This window comes from Nymphalis io, chromosome 18, assembly GCF_905147045.1.
Source record: "Nymphalis io chromosome 18, ilAglIoxx1.1, whole genome shotgun sequence".
Taxonomy (NCBI): Eukaryota; Metazoa; Arthropoda; class Insecta; order Lepidoptera; family Nymphalidae; genus Nymphalis; species Nymphalis io.
This window is the reverse complement of record NC_065905.1, coordinates 8345780-8364563: the sequence shown is the minus strand read 5'-3', so window position 1 is coordinate 8364563 and position 18784 is coordinate 8345780. Positions and strand designations below refer to the sequence as shown.

The 18784-nt window shown below is 39.8% G+C and overlaps 1 protein-coding gene across 1 annotated transcript; it reads right to left on the bottom strand.

The window, feature by feature from the left end:
- Window positions 1-1201: 1201 nt before the first annotated feature.
- Window positions 1202-18651, bottom strand: LOC126775418 (RRP12-like protein). Its single transcript, XM_050497342.1, has 19 exons — window positions 18456-18651; window positions 17872-18139; window positions 17364-17490; window positions 16738-17037; window positions 16538-16621; window positions 15807-15959; window positions 15335-15570; window positions 13219-13333; window positions 12604-12768; window positions 11242-11889; window positions 9512-9993; window positions 8617-8789; window positions 6892-7103; window positions 6468-6724; window positions 5149-5372; window positions 3663-3839; window positions 3135-3297; window positions 2138-2278; window positions 1202-1650 (listed from the first exon to the last, which is right to left on the bottom strand). The coding sequence occupies exons 1-19, from the start codon at window positions 18589-18591 to the stop codon at window positions 1563-1565; spliced, it is 4149 nt and encodes a 1382-aa protein (XP_050353299.1). The 5' UTR covers window positions 18592-18651; the 3' UTR covers window positions 1202-1562.
- Between the last annotated feature and the right edge of the window lie 133 nt (window positions 18652-18784).

Sequence of the window (18784 nt, the reverse complement as noted above, 5' to 3'; positions counted from 1 at the left end):
TAGTTACTGGCACTCAAAGAAGTTTAAACCTGTCCTCCGCAAACCTCCATCCAATATGAAATATTAATATATATTTAAATATACCTCAAAACAAACGTATAATGTATTTATGTTTAGCAATAAAAAACCGAATATATAATTTTATTTAATGTTTTTAAAAATTTGTTAATAATCTATGGTAGCATTTTAATGTCTTTGGTCTATATAATTAGAGAGTAAGCCATAAGCATGTGTGACACGGACAGAGATTAGAAAACATATTATGATAATACAAATTTCACGAAACCTTTGACAAAAATAATGTGTACTCTCCTGGCATCCCTAAAATAATAAATAAAGTAAAATTAAACTAATAATAAAACTCATTTGGTTTATTCAATCTAAATATATCTTTAATTTACAAAGATACTGAAATACTGTGTCCAAAATCATAATGTATCATATCACAACAATCATAACATATTAAGGCCACTTTAATTTTAGAATAACATGACTTCTAGGCAAATTTATTACGGTGAACGCATCTTTAACTGAACTTATTTAATTAATTACTAAAATTTAAAAATATATGCCTATATTTAGAAATATCCGATTAAAAATATACAAATACCATCATAGAAACAGTATTTCATAACAACCCTTGCACTTTTTCAATAACTATTCTTTTTTTTACACTTAATAGGCCAGCGTTTGACCGTTGACTTGCCTGATGTTAAGCATCTATAAGGTGTAGGATGTAGCACACTTGCCTATAGGAAACCTGTTTACTCTGGATTTGAAGACACCAATATTGTACCTATCAGGAAATACGACTGTCATAATTTCCCGTCGCAACTAAAGTGTTGACAAACTATCAGTATTACACTTTGGTACTATATATAAATGCGGCCTTACTTTGCGACTTTTTAGTTAAACACTGATTTATCTCTTTCTGTCATTATCGATTTGTCATTCGAAAGAAGAAGACACAGCTTTGTTTAACTAATCAACCGCTATGCAACGTTTATAACCAAGGTCGTAAGTTTATATGTACTGTATTAAGCTATTCTAGCTAATAAGCAATTAGTCTGCTTGTAATAAATAGCTTTATTAAAACGACTAACGTTCCTTAGTACGCGTAGATTTCGGCTTGCACAAGTGAGCCGGAAATGATACTCGACTGTATCTCCAACCTTTTAGATACGAAATAATTGCACATTCGTTGTTTATTTATATATTTTATTATATTTAAATCACTAGCGAAATATATCATACGAAAGATGTTAGCATACATATGTATAGCTTATTCCAATACGAGTTGAGATAAATAAACAAATTTGACCTTGAATTGACGTTCCATTATATTGTCTGTGGTACTTAACATGGTTTCATAAAAAATGGCGTTTTGTATGTCGGCAAAGTTGTTATATATATATATATATATATATATATAAAATATTTAAGGAGTGGAGTCATAATATAGCAGAACTATGATGTTTGTTTATCATAACTCTTGTTATTGGAATATATTATAGTATACTTAATTATTTTTTTTATAAATCTATAATGAGGCATAAATATTTCTACTGTTTATTCTTTTTCGACATTCTGATGTTTTTTGTTTTTGATTTTACTATCCCTTTGAATTGTCTCGACGTAGCAGCCTTTGTCCTGAAATTAGAAATACATATTATTGTTATAATTGAGTTAATTACAAATATTTTTTGCGTTTTATTTTATTATAACATAAATAATAAAAGTTCGCGTTGTTTAAAATCTATAATTAAAAATATAATAAATTAATAAATAACATATGTCATAAACGATGTAATAACTTAATTTTAAAAGTGAGCTGAGACGTCATACGTTATGTCGTCATATAAATATTATAAGCGTGGAGAAGTTTATTATTTTTTTAGCCATAAATGGGTTGTTGACAATTACTATAATTATGAATGAAATGGTGATAGGACTTGATGCTAGCCCGTCTGAGTAAGTACTGACCAAATAACATCTTAATTCCCAAAGTTGGTGGCACTTTGGCGATGTAAGTAATGGCTAATGTCTTAATGTCTATGGACGTGGTGACCACCAAAGGTTAGGTGGTCCATTTACCAGTCCGCCTACCAATAGTAATAAATTAAAGAGGTATAGGCACCTTTTATTAAGATTCTTCCTCGATAATGGCAGGTAAGCGTACGGGTCAGGTTTCCCTTTCTTCTTTACATCGCCCTTCGCTTTCTTCGATTTGTATTCTGTACCAACTGTTGACGCTACGGACGCTGCTGAACCGAGGGGTCTGAAAAAAATAATTCGTTATAACTTACATAAGAATAATTTTAAAAATTGTGTTTAATAATTTTTCTTTCTCCTCTGCATTCATGGTCTTATAACTAGAAGTCCAAGATTGCAGATTCCGAACTTCTGCGTTTCTCAAATCGTATTTTTCTAGTAAAATAAAATAAATATAGTTTTGAAGATGAACGGTAATCCCATTCGGGATTTTGTTACATTCTAACTTTATATTAGAACGTATGAATAAAATTTATATTTAATTAAAATAAATATGAAAAATATATCTTATCTTCATTTCAAGTTTCATATCAAATTATGTTTTAAGTCATATTACAACAATTTTTAATGAAAATTGTAATTGAATTAATTATATGTTTAATTGAATGCCGAGATGGCCCAGTAAGAACGCGTGAATCTTAACCGATGATCGTGGGTTCGAAGCCGGGCAAGCACCACTGAATTTTCATGGGCTTAATTTGTGATTATAATTCATCTCGTGATATACGGTGAAGGAAAACATCGTGAGGAAACCTGCATGTGTCTAATTTCAATGAAATTCTGTCACATGTGTATTCCACCAACCCGAATTGGAGCAGCGTGGTGGAATAAGCTCCAAACCTTCTCCTCAAAAGGGAGAGGAGGCCTTAACCCAGCAGTGAGACATGAGACAGGCTGTTACTTAGTAATAACAGCCTGTGAATTTGAATGAATAGTTTTTCGAATCAATTAAGTATTCTTAATTGATTCGAAAAACGAGAAAAGTTATATTTCTGTTAATTTTCTGTTTAACAATAAAATCGAAGTCAAATAGAATTGTTTAAAAAAAAAAGAATTTAGCACTAATACGAGAGATATCCTACCTGTGTATACCCTTTCCGCCGGCTTTGTATTTAGACGCGACGGTGGCCGTCGACGCGCGGCTTCTGTTGGTGCGACCGCTCTTTATACTCAGTATGTCGTCGTAGCGACGTTTGACTCCCGGTTTTAATAATTTCGATGGTTTCGATGATTCACCTTCATTATCTATAGTCAGTATTAAAATATATATAATTAAGTTTAAAAAAAAATATATGTCTTAACTGTATTATGGACTAAGCCTTAGTAAATACCTTAACAACATACTTAATTTCATACTTTATTGTACACCACAAAGAACTAAAAAAAAATAATACAAAACATGGATACAGCATAAATAAAAGTAGGATACGTTTTCGGCGACCTTATCGCTACATAGCGATCTCTTCCAGGCAACCAGCGGTATAAGTAATAACACAGGATATGAGATTCAACTACATACTTAATTGTTAATTTCTGATGTACAGATAAAATTGAAAATAGATTAAAATATATTATGACGTGATACATTAGTCATTTTTAATTGTCTGTACCCGTATCATCTGTGTCACTGTCGATGTCCCCGCTGGGTCGAGGGTCATTGTCATCATCATCATCGTCGGAGACATCGTCGGTGATGAGTAAACGACCATCAGGAGCTGTTTTGAATCCACCGTCTTTCTTTTTTTTCTTTTCTTCTATGACACGCTTCTTCTGTGTCGGATCGGTTGCTAGAAGTTTATAATATAAAAGTTATTGATAAATTTTAAAGATTTGTATCGTTTATATGAGTTATAGAAAACTAGCTAGGCGTCCCGACTTCGCACGGGTAGAATGAGAATCTACATAAACGTTTACCACGTTTGCCACGTTAGTAGCCGAGATGGCCCAGTGGTAAGAAAGCGTGAATCTTAACCGATGATCGTGAGTTCAAGCCCGGGTAAGCACCACAGAATTTTCATGTGCTTAACTTGTGATTATAATTCATGTCGTGCTTGACGGTGAAGGAAAACATCGTGAGGAAACCTGCATGTGTCTAATTTCACTGAAATTCTACCACATGTGTATTCCACCAAGCCACATTGGAGCAGCGTGGTGGAATAAGCCTCAAACCTTCTCCTCAAAAAGGGAGAGGTGGCCTTAGCCCAGCAATGGGACATTCACAGGCTGTTAATTGTTACGTTAGTAGTCCAGTCGGCACCTCATATTACAGACAATCTTCACAAAACGAAAACAGTTATGAATTATACACCTAAACATTCCCGTTAAATCACTTCTTCCATTGGCGAAACCCGTATTACCCGTTCGGTAATTTTTTAATTCATCGCGTTCAAATAGAACTTTGTTTTATAATATATTTAGTGAAGATTAGAAACAGAAGAAAAAGGAATAAGTAATGTATATTACTTAATACAAAATTGTTACCATAGTGGTTCATAGTCCTTTTTTTATATTATATGGGCCACCTGATGTTATGTGGTCACCAACGCCCATAGACATTGGCAATGTAAGAAATTTTAACCATCGCTTACATAGCCAATGAGCCACCAACCTTGGGAACTAAGATGTTATGTCCCTTGTGCCTGTAATTACTATGGCTCACGCAGTCTTCAAACCGGAACACAACAATACCGAGTAGTGCTGTTTCGCGGAAAAATATCTGAGGAGTGGGTGGTACCTACCCAGACGAGCAATCACCATATATAGCAGTCTGTACAATATAAGATCAAACAATCACTTAACTAAATGTAATGTTTGTTTAGTATGTGGGTGTCGAATTTGCAACTTAATTTTTAATTAATCCCACAAGACCACCAACTGGATGCGGAAGGCGGAGGACAGGGAGCTTTGGCGCACATTGGGAGAGGCCTATGTTCAGCAGTGGACAACGATTGGCTGTTGATTGATTGATTGATTGACCAAAGATGAATTTTTTTTTTGGTGTATTTGATAGTTCGATCTAGTATACTCAGTGTTTTAATTTATACAAAATGGCCGCCAAACGAAACTTTATGAGTTGTAACATTTTTTTTTTCAAACCTGTGATCTTCCTGGAGGAGGATACATCAGCCAAATCCACAATATTTTCCGGATCATCTTCAATCCAGGCCTGGTTTTTACCCTTCTTGGATTTAGCTTTGACCCTTGGTCGTTCTTCCTCTTCCAAGAACTCCATCTCGGAGTCCGAGTCTTTGAGAATGTCTTCCAGGGTTTTAGAAGTGCCCCTGATGTCTATGTCAGATCCGGTATCATTGTCTTGTTCTCTGAAAATTTTCATTGTTAATAAATCTTATGGAGCATATATATACATTTTACAATAGGACTGCGTACACAGCATGTTGCTCAGTTTGAAAAATTTAAGCTTTAAAAAAATAGACAAATAAAAGCCACGATATGAATTTGTCACGCCGGTTCTAGAGTATTTTCTTTTTCGAACTTATAGTGTTTACTTGGAATATTAATAAGTGCTATTCTTGAACATTATCTACAAAGAATCTTTATTCACTTACATGAGAATAACATGACATGAAGTTAAATATAATAATGGTCGCCACATAGGCAGGTACTCAGCTAACGAGATATCAAGAAGTTTCTTATGTCACTAGTATTAATTTTCCAATAAATAAATATATATATATATATATTGAACTCGTTAATTGAGCATTGTATACATTAATTTGTATTAATAATGAGATAAAAAACAATTAGCGGCAACAAACACAATTTAGGGGATGGCTGTCTGGCTGATTTGTTTTATGAGTAATTACACTTAAAAGCAAAGTGACCACTTCCATCAAATAGGTAAGTGGGTGCAATTTGTATGACTTACGCACGTAAGTATTATGTGACAACGTGACGTAGAATTTGATATTATTTATAGTTACAAATTAAATAACCATTTTATAACATTTACCAGCAAATACATTTATTTACATATTAATATGTTATTTGAAAAAGTTTTTGATTAATAATCTTTTCTACAAGTTTCGTACGTGCAGAGATAATTCAGTGAAAATAGAATAAACGGTAATGCCGATAAACGATCACATAATCGTATTTGCGTCTAGAAAGAAGTTACAATCAATTTCCTGGCCATGCCAATGCACATTGCGTAAGAGTGAGTGATGACATTATAGTGGCGTAGTATATAATTATAATTAAGGTTATAGTAGTAAATTAAAATATTGTGGCAGCACTTAATATATGTATAACTTAGTATATGTTTAATATACATAAAAAAATCGATCTTGAAAAAAGACTGAAATAGAAGGAAAGCTAGATTTAACGTTTAGTAGCTGATAAATTATTTAAATGCTAGAATTAAACTAAACACACACACAGCGATGTACAGCACTCACCTCTCTCCCTCCTTCATCCTCTTCCTCCGATTGTCCATCTTCCGTATATTCCGTAACCTCCTGAGCATGACCTCGTCTCGTTCAGGAATTAGTTTCTCAATAAATTCCGCGCCATATTTCCTCGTCATCCGTGTCAGGAAGTATCCGATTTCTAGACGCGAATGTCGCTTGCAGTCATCGGACATCGATGATAGAGTTTTGAAGATGAGAGGCAGACTGCCTGCTAGCACGTCGGTCGGTAAAACTTTTGTGTATACCTGAAATTGAATCATAATTAACTCATAAAATTATAATATAGTCGATAGATGGCTCTATCAAGGGTGATACTTTACTTATAATCAATGTTTCATTGAAAGGAAATCCGATTTCAAATAAGTAATGAAATATCATGTATCACTCAGCTGGTTGGGCTTCAGAAGTTTACCTTAAGGAAGCTCATCGCAGCGGAGACTATCTCCCGGTTGTTCGTCAACATCTGCTCGGCGACCTTCTCCAGCAGGCCGTGCACCAGGTCGAGCTCCATGTCTTCGCTGAACGTGAACAGCGCGGAGGCGACGGCGCGCAGCGTGGCGCTGCTGATGCGCGGCAGCGGCGCCGACAGCCCCGACAGCAGCAGCGCCGTGTACGCCTGCATACCTGCCGGCGAGGGACACTTCCTGTTTAGGAAAATTATACGTGTGTGCGAGTGTGTGTTTGTACGAAAATTCGTTAGGTTTCTCTCGAAAAATTCATGATATCGTTTTCAAAACAATGAATAATTAATTGGATCTTAATTAATATTGAGTCAACATGTTTTATGGATTGTCATTTAATAAAATATAAATATAAAAAACAAATAGAAATAACCATCTTATATAAAACGAACAGTACTATTTAAAAAATCGACGTCACCACGACTCCCTTTGCCCTTATTCCATTTATCAGGGTTCTACGAAGTGTTTATACGTGATGTTTTTTAAACACTGGATTTGGCAAAGGGACATGAGTTAAACGTGCTAAAATTTCGTTTACCATAGCGAGCTCTACGCATGCGTACACGAAGAAGGCGACATCAGGTACCGGCGTGGAACACACGTCATCACCAATGACACACATACTTTTGTCTCAGTATTTTTTTTAATTTGGTAGCTCCTAAAGTTACGCCCTACTGTAGTTGTTTGGCTGGCTACTTAACCCATAAGACAAGGCTATCCTTTTTCAGATACCCGGTGGATAAGCCTATCAGTAAGTCTTTGAATACATGTCTGACAACAATGCGTGGATTGAATGATTGCTGGATCTCGTGCAGGAACTAAATATATGTAATTTATACAAGTAACTGTTGATTTTATTGACGGTTCTTCACAGTAGAATCTACATTCCAAACCGGTTGTAGCGCTTGACTAACGTACTTGTAAAATTCTATTTGATTAAAAATATTTTGATTTGTTTTGAGTGTGGATACCTGGATTATTGAGACGCTTATGTGATAGACAAATACCGTGATAGGAGTTAAAACAAAAATTCATCATATGAAACTCTTACGTTAAAAATTATATATATTATAATAATAATATCCTGGGACATTTTTCACACACGGCCATCTGATCCCAAATTAAACTTGTACAGAGCTTGTGCTATGGAAACCAGACAACTGATATACTACATATACTATTTTTGTTTTGTAAATATATAGATAGATACTTTTATAGATAATTACACCCAGACTTACTTTTACTGGTGGTAGGGCTTTGTGCAAGCTCGTCTGGGTAGGTACCATCCACTCATCAGATATTCTACCGCAAAATAGCAATACTTGATATTTTTGTGTTCTGTTTTGAAGGGTGAGTGAGCCAGTGTAATTACAGGCACAAGGGACATAAAATCTTAGTTCCCAAGGTTGGTGGCGCATTGGCTATAAGCGATGGTTGACATTTCTTACAATGCCAATGTCTAAGGGCGTTTGGTGACCACTTACCATCAGGTGGCCCATATGCTCGTCCACCTTCCTATTCTATAAAAAAAAAAGACTCGGGGCAAACAGACATGTTCATCAAATATCTGTCCTGGGTGGGAATCGAACCCAAAACCTTCGGCGTGAAAGGCAAGCATCCACCAACAACTTCAACCAGCTCGTCTTTAAATTAAATTTATTAATAAAATATATCACCTCCTTCTTGAGTTTTCAGAACATGCCCAATCGTGTTGATGAGACTGAAAGCGCACTGTCTGCACTTCGAGTTGATATCTCTCGTACATATGACGGATTCCGCAATGGCGCTCTTTATTAGCTTGCTGTCAGAGTTCAGATTCGGCGACGAGTTGATTAAGTATTCTATACATCTGAAAATAAGATTCAAATTATATCCTTTAACTATTCATATAAATGTATTAATTGTAAACAAAAATCGTTAAAAATACGATCTGGTCGAATTTCTTTTGCCGTATTTTCGTCAAGTCCGAGTTATTTACGAAATCGTAGAATATTCTACTGCAAAACAGCAGCACTTGGTATTGTTTTGTTCCGGTATGAAGAGTGAGTGAGCCAGTATATATTACAGGCACAAGGGACATAACATCTAAGTTCCCAAGGTTGGTGGCGCAGTGGCTATGTAAACGATGTTTTAACATTACTTACAATGCCAATGTCTAAGGGCGTTGGTGACCACTTATCATCAGGTGGCCCATATGCTCGTCCGCTTTCCTATTCTATATAAAAAAAACTGTTGATAATTTTTACAAAGAAAAAGTCAGTGCGATAAATATCTATATTAATATCATAAATGCGAAAGTAACTCTGCCCGTCTGTTATGCTTTCATGGCTGCACCCCTGAACCGATTTTGACGAAACTGGGTATGAAGTGAGCTTGAACCCCAAGGAAGAACACAGGCTATATTTTAATACCTACATGTATCAGGTTGTTAGGTTACCCGAGCTCACTAAATACTCACTAAATTTGTACCAGAATATATAATTTCAGTTCATTTCATTTAAGTAGCCCTACTCGTACTAATGTTCTTATTTTTATAATTATACATGATATGATAATAACAGTTTGGCTCACCTCAATCTCGAAGCTTTACTGCTATCAGCGACCTTACTGAGTGAGGACATCAACAATTTCTTGATCTTCTTGTAATTATTCGTCAAGTACTCTCTACAGCTATCTTTCTCAGATTTAAATATTTCCTCTAATATTCGATACGCTTTCTTGTGTTCCATTTCTAGAAGTTTCGCTTTGTCTTTATACCTCAATTGAGCTTTTTTATCATTTTTATTATCTGTATTTGAATCATTCGTTTCCATTCTATCTTTCTTGGATTTCCTAAACTTTTTGGGATCTTCTAAAACTGTTTCGCAAAGCGGGAACACCCATTTGTCGAAGAGATTTGCAATCTGTTCGCTGCTTTGGTAGAGTACTAGAAGGCGTATGACGTCTAGAATTGATTCTCTCTGGAAATGATTGTCGGCTGACGCTTCTAATTGTTGTAAAGCGTTGGTGAACAGCTCTTCTCTTAAACTCTGCTCGCTTATCGTTAGGTACACCTGTTAAAATTAAAGTATACAATAGTTAAAAAATAATATGTAATGTTAAACATCGTTTACATAGCCACTGCGCCACCAACCTTGGGAACTTAGATGTTATGTCCCTTGTGCCTGTAATATATACTGGCTCACTCACCCTTCATTTAAGATTTAAAAAAAAAAGGAGAGGAGGCCTTTAGCCCAGCAGTGGGACATTCACAGGCTGTTACGGAATAGTTTATAAGCGCAAGACCGGCCAATATGCAAATCCTATGGGGAGGCCTTAGTCCAGCAGTGGACGTCTTCCAACTGATATGGTGATGATGATGATTTATAAACGTGATTTGTGTGCTAAACAATATCATTTGTAAAGAAAATATTTTCTTACAAACAAATTAACACATTTTTTTTGTTCAAATAACAAGTGTGTAAGGACAAAACTGGCAAACAAGCCTTAGGCATCCACTAATCATATATTCTAACTTCAAACAACAATACATAGAAGCGTTGTGCTCCGGTTAGAAGGTTGAATAAGCCAGTGTAACTACAGGCACAAGGGACTAATATCTTAGTTCCCAAGGTTGGTGGCGCATTGACGATGTAAGGGACTGTTGATAATTCTTACATATATATATATATAGTCCTCCTCATCGATTTCGATGACGGCGACCCTAGAAATTAATTGTTATTCCTAGCATGAGCCCTAATGTGGCTCGCTAGACCAAATTTGGTTTTAAAAACCCTACGACACGTGTTACAATACAATTGGCCCACAGAGTTGTATGTGTATGTGTAGGATGAATTCTTACAGCGCCAACGTCTAATTACCACCAGGTGACCCATCCGCATACCAATTTTATAATATATATATCATTTAATATTTCATGTACATATTTTTATTGTATTAATGGGAAATACAATATCAAATATAATGGATATAGATGGTCGATTATATACGAATTGTATACGTTTTTGTTTTCATATCTGGCGGGAAATAGTTATAGATAATTTTGAAAGTATTTAGAATCCATAGAGCAAATTTTTATACAAGTTTTTATTTTAATTCTCCTGTCTATTAATGTAGATCACAACTAGCAATTAAATATTAAACCAGTTCCATACAACCGACAAATATGATTTTTGATCCGGGTTATAAAATTATGAAAGCTAGTTACTTATAATATTGTACATGAATAAATAATGTACCAAGGGTTTTTTTGATTGATAATATTAATTTTAAAGTGTATTGTATATATAGAAAAGTCCTACCTGTATGGTTTCCAATGCGGCCAATCTCTGTCCCTCAGCAGTACTGCCCTTCGCCGGCGACATATATATATTAAGTAATATTGGCAAATAGTTCTTTGCAAATCTCGCTAGTTCCATTTTATCCTCTTCATTATCGTCAGAGCAAGCGATAAGCTTCCTTAAAGCCTGCATGACCGAGAGGCGAAATTCGGCATTGTCCTTCAATACGTTCCCGAGTACTCTGGCTAAGGCTTTGAAGTTATCTTTGATATCCTTAGGGTTGTTGCAGAAGCTCGGCAATAAGGCCCACAGTTGATTGCACAATAAATCGTAAGTATGCGACTGTGCCGTGTCTTTAGACGCTGCATATTCACGGGATTTTTTCCTGCAAAACGTCGCCATTTCTAGGATTTCCGTTGCGAAATATTTCAAATACGAATTAGTGATTTTCTCTTTCAAAACTGGCAACAGCCAACTTCTGTCTAAATTGATGCTCTCTCCGTCTCTCAGTGGAATTATTTTCAATACGAATTCCGGTCCGAGGGATTTTATGGCCGATCCAGTGGCATATTCGGCCTCTTTCTCGTTGTGAAAGTTATGACTCTCGCGTCGATCGTTCAATTTCTTTAGCAAAGGCGCCATTACGTATTCAACTTTTTCGTTACCTATCTGTTAAATTTACAATCATTCTATAATAAGCACCATGATACGTATGTATAATATTTATTGAAATTATTTTAAAATCAATAAAAGTAGCAGCACGAAAAAGTCCTGTATGCCTTGACATGCGTAGAAATTATTCGAACATATACTAGTGTCCTGACGATGTTTTCCTTTACCACTAATCACGAGGTATATAAATACATGAAAAGCTCACTGCTACTTGTTCAGGCTAGAGAAATAAGGTCTTCTCGATTTTTATCCACTAACCGCGATAGCCCATCATGGTTACCCTCCTGAACGATTTTGGCTACGGCAGCCAATTTTAAGAGAGATTAGCCATATGCGCTGAACATATTATAGTGCACACGTGTGCGTTAAAACAAATGACACTCTCATAACCCGATGGGACGGCAAATCTGACATGACCGGAAAGAGTTCAGGCGCAGGACCCAACGGCTTTACGTGCTCTTCGAAGCACGGGAGCGTACTTCCGATTTCCAGGCTCCGGGCTGCTACTGAGAATTCTTCCACAGAAAAACTCGATAACTATTTAATCGCACAGCGTCATATCTAACCACTACACTTATCGTGGAAGCAGTGAAGTAGCAACTAAGTAAGTGTATTTATTAGTATATATGTATTTATTAGTATATAAGTAAGTATATATATAAGCAATAAAAGTGTAAGTGTATTTATTTAGGTAAGGGTAGTTTTGATTACCTCAAAACAAACAGCGATAGTAAGTATGACGTGCTTGATGGCTTGATTGAAGGGGTTGTCCAGGCCGGTACCTATCGTCTTGAATATGGCGTCGATGTGCGCCTTATTTTTGATCAAACATTCATCTGATTCTATCGCTGGCTTCACGCAATCTAAGAGCACGACCTGTGGGGGTAAAGATGAACATTTTCTTGCTTCATAAAGTTAGCCAACAGCTTGTGTATAGCCTAGACAAAAAATGCAAACATATCCAGACTTGGAATTTTATTCAAATATCATAGTTTCCAAATTTTTGTTTCCAACATTTAAATATATATTTATTGAAAACATTACTGAGCGCTTGAAATTTGTTAGTTGTGTATAATTTAAATTAATTTGTATAAAGAGTAACGGTTAATGTATAAATAATTGTGAAATTTTACTTGTATTGCGCTTCACTTAGCCTAGCTTGTTCACACATTTGTTTTAGTTTGACCCAACTATAAGCCTTATAAGTTTGAGCCAGGTGTAGTACCGCCTTTAAATGTTAATAGCATCGCAAATGGCAAATTGATTTATTAAAATATAAAAAAATATATCAGTATTATATATGTAGAAGAAAAGATAAAAACTCACTTTCAAGGCGTTGGTAGATGCGGAATTTACATCAGCAACGTCGGAAAGCCAGAGCTCCGAGACGCAGATGTTCACAAACTGAGGTAAATTTGGTATGCACAAGTTCAAATCCAGGCTGAAATAAAAATAACTATATTTAATTAAGGATTTAAAATATGTAAGGGCCAATACGGCTTGGATTAATATAACGATACGATAGGTCATTATTCAGCACCAGCGACGGCCACCAGTGTCGGCGGCGGGGGGCGCGCACACAGTGCGGGACGAGGGGAGGGCTCACCCGGCGAGGCAGGCGTAGGCCTGGTGCAGCACGGCGGCCCAGGCCAGCACCAGCGCCGTGTCGGCGGCGGGGGGCGCGCACACAGTGCGGGACGAGGGGAGGGCTCACCCGGCGAGGCAGGCGTAGGCCTGGTGCAGCACGGCGGCCCAGGCCAGCACCAGCGCCGTGTCGGCGGCGGGGGGCGCGCACACAGTGCGGGACGAGGGGAGGGCTCACCCGGCGAGGCAGGCGTAGGCCTGGTGCAGCACGGCGGCCCAGGCCAGCACCAGCGCCGTGTCGGCGGCGGGGGGCGCGCACACAGTGCGGGACGAGGGGAGGGCTCACCCGGCGAGGCAGGCGTAGGCCTGGTGCAGCACGGCGGCCCAGGCCAGCACCAGCGCCGTGTCGGCGGCGGGGGGCGCGCACACAGTGCGGGACGAGGGGAGGGCTCACCCGGCGAGGCAGGCGTAGGCCTGGTGCAGCACGGCGGCCCAGGCCAGCACCAGCGCCGTGTCGGCGGCGGGGGGCGCGCACACAGTGCGGGACGAGGGGAGGGCTCACCCGGCGAGGCAGGCGTAGGCCTGGTGCAGCACGGCGGCCCAGGCCAGCACCAGCGCCGTGTCGGCGGCGGGGGGCGCGCACACAGTGCGGGACGAGGGGAGGGCTCACCCGGCGAGGCAGGCGTAGGCCTGGTGCAGCACGGCGGCCCAGGCCAGCACCAGCGCCGTGTCGGCGGCGGGGGGCGCGCACACAGTGCGGGACGAGGGGAGGGCTCACCCGGCGAGGCAGGCGTAGGCCTGGTGCAGCACGGCGGCCCAGGCCAGCACCAGCGCCGTGTCGGCGGCGGGGGGCGCGCACACAGTGCGGGACGAGGGGAGGGCTCACCCGGCGAGGCAGGCGTAGGCCTGGTGCAGCACGGCGGCCCAGGCCAGCACCAGCGCCGTGTCGGCGGCGGGGGGCGCGCACACAGTGCGGGACGAGGGGAGGGCTCACCCGGCGAGGCAGGCGTAGGCCTGGTGCAGCACGGCGGCCCAGGCCAGCACCAGCGCCGTGTCGGCGGCGGGGGGCGCGCACACAGTGCGGGACGAGGGGAGGGCTCACCCGGCGAGGCAGGCGTAGGCCTGGTGCAGCACGGCGGCCCAGGCCAGCACCAGCGCCGTGTCGGCGGCGGGGGGCGCGCACACAGTGCGGGACGAGGGGAGGGCTCACCCGGCGAGGCAGGCGTAGGCCTGGTGCAGCACGGCGGCCCAGGCCAGCACCAGCGCCGTGTCGGCGGCGGGGGGCGCGCACACAGTGCGGGACGAGGGGAGGGCTCACCCGGCGAGGCAGGCGTAGGCCTGGTGCAGCACGGCGGCCCAGGCCAGCACCAGCGCCGTGTCGGCGGCGGGGGGCGCGCACACAGTGCGGGACGAGGGGAGGGCTCACCCGGCGAGGCAGGCGTAGGCCTGGTGCAGCACGGCGGCCCAGGCCAGCACCAGCGCCGTGTCGGCGGCGGGGGGCGCGCACACAGTGCGGGACGAGGGGAGGGCTCACCCGGCGAGGCAGGCGTAGGCCTGGTGCAGCACGGCGGCCCAGGCCAGCACCAGCGCCGTGTCGGCGGCGGGGGGCGCGCACACAGTGCGGGACGAGGGGAGGGCTCACCCGGCGAGGCAGGCGTAGGCCTGGTGCAGCACGGCGGCCCAGGCCAGCACCAGCGCCGTGTCGGCGGCGGGGGGCGCGCACACAGTGCGGGACGAGGGGAGGGCTCACCCGGCGAGGCAGGCGTAGGCCTGGTGCAGCACGGCGGCCCAGGCCAGCACCAGCGCCGTGTCGGCGGCGGGGGGCGCGCACACAGTGCGGGACGAGGGGAGGGCTCACCCGGCGAGGCAGGCGTAGGCCTGGTGCAGCACGGCGGCCCAGGCCAGCACCAGCGCCGTGTCGGCGGCGGGCGGGCGCGCGGCCAGCAGCGCGCGCGCGAGGCGCACGGCCAGCGCGGCGCACAGGTTGCTGGCGGCGGCGGGCGCGCTCACCAGCGCGTGCAGCGTGTGCAGGCAGCACGTCTTGATGTACACGTTGTTGTGCGTCATCAGCGACAAGATCGCCTCGCAGCTCGCCTGCGACACACATCGTTCAGGAGTTGCTCGTCGTCGACCGTATGCCGGCCGATAAGGCTCGGCATACATAGACAACTTGTCTTTTTTTAAGTTAGGTTATATTTATAATTTTTACTTTCCTAAATGGCATACTTATTTCACATATGACTTTGATGTTAGTTTGAAATTTTTCCATTCGCAAAACTAAATAGGACCGTATAAGATATTATGTGTTTATGAACGGATGTTACCGCTACCTTAATATTATCTTTGCTGAAGACAGGCAAAACGTCACGGAGCATTGTCAGTGTGTGTAAAACCGTGCGATGTCCGGATAGTAGGGCCTCCGCTTTGATTTGAGACAAACAGAATTCGGCGACACGGTTGGACGCTGGATGTAGTTTGGGAACCTGTGAAAATACAAGAAATTAACTTTTACCCTGATTATTATCCAATAAAGAACCTCAGATGAACTGTCAAAACGCCCTGAGCAGCCCTTTACAAATGAATTTTTACAAGGTGCCGGAATATTCTACAGCTTGGGTTTTTTTCTAGGAGAAGAAATTTTAAATACCTTTATCGTCCACTGAAGATATTTGAACATATTGCATGAATAGTCACTTAGGGCCTTACTTAAAATCATTGCTTAGCGGGCTATTAGTTAAACAATACTGAGTCTCTTTCTTTCGTATGTCTAATTATTAATAACAGAAAGGGAGAAATCAGTGTTTAACTAAACAGCGACGTTTATAAATAAGGGCATTAGCTTTTAATTATATTCGTATTTACTTATCTAACCACAAAGAGAAACAAAGTGAAGAATTTAAGATATTAAATATATATATAAAATAAATAAAAATTAAGACAGTCTCTAGCACCTTAATATCAATGCCTCGTGTTTCTGTGTCCACAGACCACAAAGAAAAATGAATCATTTTGCTTTAATTATAGATTATAATATACAATATAAATATATTATTTTACATACCTTATTTTTCTCATTATCGGATGAAATCATAAAACAACTTCCTCTTAACACAGCCGTGACTGCATGTTGAGCTGCTTTACGGACCTGTATTTACATAGTAACCATTAGCTATATAATCTACCCGTGCGAAGTCAGAACACATACACTAGCATATACTATTACAAAAATCTGTTAAATCGTTTCATAAATCAGGTACATACCTTGGGTTTTGAATGTAATGCAAATGCTAATAGAGATTCGAAGATCCTTAAAGTAGAAGAATCCCCCCATAATGCATATTCCTGAGCTCTTAATAAAACAGACAGGCATCCGATGGCACTTCTCAATAGCGTTCCATTTTCTGATTGAGCATTTCTTTCTAATATTTCAGTGAATATTGTTGCAGAGTCAGAAAACTGCTTTCTTAGTACCGCTTGAGGAACGGATTTGATGCCCATGGACAATAGCGACAGCGTCGGTACTATACTTTCATCGTCTTCGGATGATTTAAGAGTTTGCATCTGTGAATAATAATTTTCTTATAGTAAAGATATACGCAATACCACATGTATTCCATCCCATCAGTTAAGCACATAAGGGCCTGGTGCCACTGTATGGTAGCAGAGAAATAACTCATCAGTAAAACTCTCCAGGAGAGATCACGTCAAGCTAACTGCCGGCTTAAATTAGTACCAATTATATACAATATATTGGGTATATATTATTTTAATTTTAAATCATTTAATTTATTACTTTACTATTAAGGCAAATTTCTTAATTGTTTACACAGTGCAAGGGAATTAGAAATCTAGAGAAAAATAGTGCTAAATAAATATAATTTAATTACCAAAGCAGCAAAGTATTCAGTAGTGGACTCTTTCCCACCTTCCTCCTTTATTACCTCCGTGACAGCTGCCAGGACAGCCAACATGTCCTTGTGTACTGCATTGTTCGAGTCAAATCTTGTTAACAATCTTTAAAATAAAAAAAAATAATCATAAATTAAATATAATATTTATAAATTGTTTGATTATAAACAGACAGAATGATAAAGAGAGTACATATAAATACAATTTTGGTAATTTTACCTTTCAATATACCAATAATTAACAATATTTTTTATAATAAGACAATAATAAGATTTTTCATAAGAAAGAAATCTAGTTTGGTCATTCTATAATTTTGCTTAGCGATAGTGGTTTACAATATATAATTTATATTTCTTTTTTTTTTCATGTGTTTGATAACACCTGATGCCATTTAATAACAGTCTAAATATAAATACTAATAATATAATAAATACATCTGAGCAATATATAAATAAACAATGCATATATATATTCTTATATACTTACTTGCTAAAACTGACATTCGAGCATTGACTCCAATCAGATGCAAAGGTTTGAAAAGTTTTATATGTTCCAGATTTCATAGATCCCGAATACTCTGTGTCCGAGCCGTCATCCTCTGTCTTGGCATTGTCTCCTCTAACAGACATGTTCTCCAGCTCCTTAGCGATACTCAACTCATTCTCTGCGTCAGACTTCTTCTTGCCAGTGCTGTGTCCGTATATCATCATGGCATCGTGTTTGTGAACGGCTTGTTGTGTTAAATTAGAATTGCCTAAAAAATTTTAAAAGTCTTAACATGAGTCCATATTAATTCACTGTATTATGCCAATAATTATTGATTTCTAGTCAACTAAAAGTAGTAATCCACACTACTATTTACCGAGAAATTGGTTTTAGTCTACAAAATTACTCGTATTTTAATTTTGACTTGTAAAAATAGGTTATACCTTATATTCTATATATCAAGTGTTTATGTGCTTTGTTTAATTGAATATAAATGTCCTAATATTCTATTATTCTATATATTTTATTATACTTTTCGTCATTCGTATATTATTCTTTTGAAAATATTATTAATATTAACTTACTCAAATTCTCTTGAAAAAACCGGGATTTTGCCATTTCTCTGTATTTTTGAATTTTGGGATTTGAATTTGATGACTGACCCTTCTGCCATCTTTTCCCTTTTGATTTCCCCTTTAGTTTAGATCTGAATTTTCCCATTTTCTTATTTCATACCACTGCTTATTTCTCAAAACAGATACGCACGTGGGTTAGTTTTTTGAAATGAAGTTAAACACGAGCTCTTGTCAATTTGACAATCATCTGGATCGAATGTCAAAAATTAAAAAAGAAGCACAGTAGCTAACTACTAATAAGGGTTACACTAAACATAAAAAAAAACAAATTAGATGTC